Raw genomic sequence first — 3989 nt, 5'->3', positions numbered from 1 at the left:
ACCATATAGAAGTTCTTTGTTACAATAACTACATGTAGTAATAAAAAAACACATCAAAACATACTCAACAATGCTTTATAAACAACAATGTTTTGAATATATTATAATATTCAAAAACAGAATTATTAATCATTGATATAGCATTTATATTAATTATAGTGCTTGACAGGAATCAAGACATACATTATACTGGAGTAGGACATTTTATTTAAATTGTAAATTATCTACAATTACTTATTATCAGCAGGCAAACCCTGTGACCGGAAGATGGCGCTGTTGACTGCTGAGGACCTTTTTGAATCCTGCAGTTCATGCCATGCACGCAAGAGGGCGCTACCTACAAGAGCGTTGAAGAAAGGGGTATGATTTTTCTTTATAGATTCATGGGTTTAATAATAATTAAGAAATTAGCACATTTAATATCCAAACAATATTCGACCCTAATTGGATTTTAATGGTAACAACATCCTGAGTACAGACCACCACAAGCCTGGTTGTAATTCAATTAACTCCACCACATTAAGAAAGAGTGCTATAGAATATGTGATTAAAAAAAGAAGTTGGAAAAAATAATTCTTATTTTTTTAGGATAAAAGAACAAATAAATAATTGTTTGTTAAAAATTATATTTAACTTTTAATGGACAGCTCAAGTAGTGTATGTGTTTAAAAAAAAGAAAGAAAAAAGTATACACTCATTAATACAACTTTAAAACATACGACTGTGCTGTGGGAATCTCTACCAAAGAGCAGCTCTCTCTCTTTCTCTCTGAGTGTTGGCGTGGTTCCCGGCCCATCTGCGGCCTGGCCCGTGGATTACTGTTTGTTAATGTTTCAATCAGCTGTGTGTTGAGGAATGTGGAGCTATTTAACCTGAACTTCCCCAGGTGTGCCGAGGCGCCGCTCAGTCTGGGCCCCGCCGCCCTCCCCTGCCCTTGGCACAAAGCTATCACACAAACACAATCACACACTGGCCACGCCGGGCTGCAGCTGTGCGCATCGCACCGCAGGGAAATGGGAAAAACATTGCACCAGGGAGACAGAATAAATCTTATAACGAATCGCCTCGCCAAATACATTTTAACCCCTGCAGTGCCGGGGGGAGACAGGAAAACTGTTGATTTACACTGATAACATATTGAAACACCATTTTTAAAGGGTGTTTTATTGAATGAAACCAACTTTTGTCTAATTTCTTTCACTTTTTTCTTATCTTATCTTATACGTGGGTTGTTTTATTGACACCATTTCTGTGTAGTGACTTAACCCTCGTTAAAAAAGCATTTGTCATGAGATGATTTTATTTTAATTTAATTCCAAACTTCCACAATTTGTCAAGATGTTAAGACTTGACGATTTAACATGAGACTTCCTCCTGTAATGTGATACGGTAATGACCCATAGAGAGGCAAATTACCATTTTAACTGGCTCTGAGCCATGTTGTTGACCACCAGCTTACTTGAGTGACTTAACAGCTTCTTCTGTGTAGCACTTTTTTATTGACAACCACTTTACACTCCCCTCGTGCTAAAGTCAGCACAAACATAAGCTATTCAGATGAGAATGAGTAGGCCTGCTATTAATCATGTTGATAATAAGGCCATAACAGCCTGTTATACCCACTAGTGTCATGTTTCACAACTATGTCCCAAAAAATTGACCACTAAAAACTCCAGGTGCAAGATATAACACCTCATATAAGCATCTTTATCTCTCTCACCCACAAACACAAGGACACAGAATGATTCTTGTTCAAAAATAATTGTCTTGTTTTAATAAAAACACGAATAAGGTACATTGTAAGAAAACAATATGTTCACATAATGTGGCATTGTAATATACAATACAGTTTGTCGCTCAGGAATCTGAGAAATGTACTTAACTTTTTACAAAATGTTGAATATCTCTATATGGTTAACACAAGATAAAAACAGCGTAACAGAAACATTAGCTTTCTTTAGAAACTCTACAAGCAACGAGCGGCGCTGGTTGCACTGAACATGTCTTGGTCCCCGGGCTAACCCAGTCTATATCTGGACACCTCCGCACATCTTCTTCGTCTTCTTCATTCAGGGCCCTCTGATGAATCGAGAGCCTTGAGTGACAGAGAACCTCTCCGCCGGAGAATGTCCACTCAACGTTATTTTTCTAGCATTGGGAGTTTGAAACGTCCCTACACAGTTCAAGGTTTTTTTACAGATGTGTTTTTAGAATACACATCAGATTGCCTTGTTCGTTTTCTGCGGTGCTCGCTTTTTTGGGTGATGGCGCGATGCTCCACTGGCTCTTAACGGCACATAATCCTGTCGTCTGAGCATCCATTCTGAGGGAAAGAGAAGAGGGATATTGATTAATACATCTGTTCATAGTTAAACTATCATAGTCAAACTCTGTTCACAACAAAAACTCAGCGCAAAATGTACTTTTACGCACAGTAGACATTTTTACGCACAGTAGAACATTTTACGCATGGCTTTTTCAACTTTACGCATAAGTACTAATGTTCCAAAAACACGTCACATCAGTTAGACACTGCAGCGTATGTGAAAAGATATTTACCTCGACTGCGATGCTTGCGATCTCAGCATTGAGCGTGGTCAGAGGTGTGCGGATCATGCCACTGGAGATTTGGCGACTCTTCTCCGGCTCGTCCAGCTCGACCTGCAGGTCCCAGATGTAATCAATGACATGCTGCAGGATCTCCACCTTGCTGGCTTTCTTGTTGGTGGGCAGCGTGGGTACGAGCTCCTTCAATTTGCTGTAGCAGCTGTTCATGTCGGCCAGGAAGGCGCTCATCTGTTCATCCAACAGTGGGATTTTGCATTTGGCGATGGTCAAGCTCTGCTCGGACAGGCAGCGTACCATGTCCTCTCCGCCGACCTTGCTCTTCAGGGCGCAGGTAGATCCGACAACCTTCATGTTGATTAGTGTAGAGGTGTAGTTTCCAAAAGAGGGTTAAAGTAAAAGTAGTTCAGCAGTGAGGCTTCTTTTCCTATTAGAGATCTTGGCAAGCTTATGTTGACAGTTTGCAACATCCACATGGTCTAACCTCCTCTGCTTTATAGCCGAGAAGGAGCCGGGGGGGGCGTGCCAGAGTAGTGCTGTTTGAAGACAGGGAGCCAATCAGAAGGCTGGGTTTGTATTGAAAGGTCGGTCCACAACAGCAATCCTAACCAATGGCTGTTCCCGCCTGGTTATCAGGATTTACAATCTGTTTGAGGGATGGCGTTACAAATGGAAACAAATGTGTGTCTTATGGGTAATATGTGGGAATCCAGCTGTCCATGGCTTGGGGACTCTGCAGGTGTAGATAGCCTGGGGACAGTCACGGGGTGGTGAATGCACTGTGGGAATGTGTGTGGGATGGGACGGGACAGGATGAATAGGATGAATGGCTAATGATAATTAGGCTGCCACAGTGCCCTAGATTTGCCTCTCACACTGTTGATGGCACTGCAGATGTGGATGACAATAGTACAGTAAAGTAAGACAATTGAGTGGCCAAACAATCCTGGGAAAAAAATCTCTTTTTGGTCATTACTGTTTGCAAACAACTGTTGTTGTGATGAATGCAGTCACTAAATAGATAAGCAGTTTATTCAATTTATCGCATCATTAGTTAATAACATTTGAGGACAGATTGGGGATTGTTTTGAGAAAATATATTGCACACTCATTTCTCAGTGGAGCAAATCCCTGTTTTTATTTAACTCAAAGCTCTCTTTATGCTTTCTCTCAGCACAGACTCTCTTTTTGCTGCTCCTCTAAAAGCAGCAGTGTGAGCAGCAGCTTCACGGATTCCTTCACATGTTTCTGCAGTGTGTGCTCAGCCTTGTGTGCTCACTCAGATCGCATCGCTCTGTTCTGAATCTTCCCCCCAGATTGTCCAAACAAGCCCGAGCAGACTGGCAGGCGCCAGCGCGGTGACGTCACCCATTCATCCGAGCCTTGACGCCTGTCAGCCTGGCGCCGCTCGGGCGGTCGCCATG

The 3989-nt window shown here is 41.9% G+C and overlaps 1 protein-coding gene across 1 annotated transcript; it reads right to left on the bottom strand.

Annotated features, from left to right (window-relative positions):
- Window positions 1-1745: 1745 nt before the first annotated feature.
- id1 (inhibitor of DNA binding 1, HLH protein) lies at window positions 1746-3022 on the bottom strand. Its single transcript, XM_034084029.2, has 2 exons — window positions 2560-3022; window positions 1746-2323 (listed from the first exon to the last, which is right to left on the bottom strand). The coding sequence occupies exons 1-2, from the start codon at window positions 2917-2919 to the stop codon at window positions 2288-2290; spliced, it is 396 nt and encodes a 131-aa protein (XP_033939920.1). The 5' UTR covers window positions 2920-3022; the 3' UTR covers window positions 1746-2287.
- Window positions 3023-3989: the final 967 nt, after the last annotated feature.

Source organism: Pseudochaenichthys georgianus, chromosome 5, assembly GCF_902827115.2.
Source record: "Pseudochaenichthys georgianus chromosome 5, fPseGeo1.2, whole genome shotgun sequence".
Classification (NCBI taxonomy): domain Eukaryota; kingdom Metazoa; phylum Chordata; class Actinopteri; order Perciformes; family Channichthyidae; genus Pseudochaenichthys; species Pseudochaenichthys georgianus.
Note: the sequence above shows the minus strand (reverse complement) of the source record. Positions and strands in the feature narration are given on the sequence as shown.

Bases quoted from the DNA above. Each gene is read 5' to 3' on its own strand.
- id1 (XM_034084029.2), bottom strand. From the start codon at position 2,919: ATGAAGGTTGTCGGATCTACCTGCGCCCTGAAGAGCAAGGTCGGCGGA. The intron at 2,324-2,559 runs GTAAATATCTTT...TCTTTCCCTCAG, and splicing joins TCGCAAGCATCGCAGTCGAG to AATGGATGCTCAGACGACAG.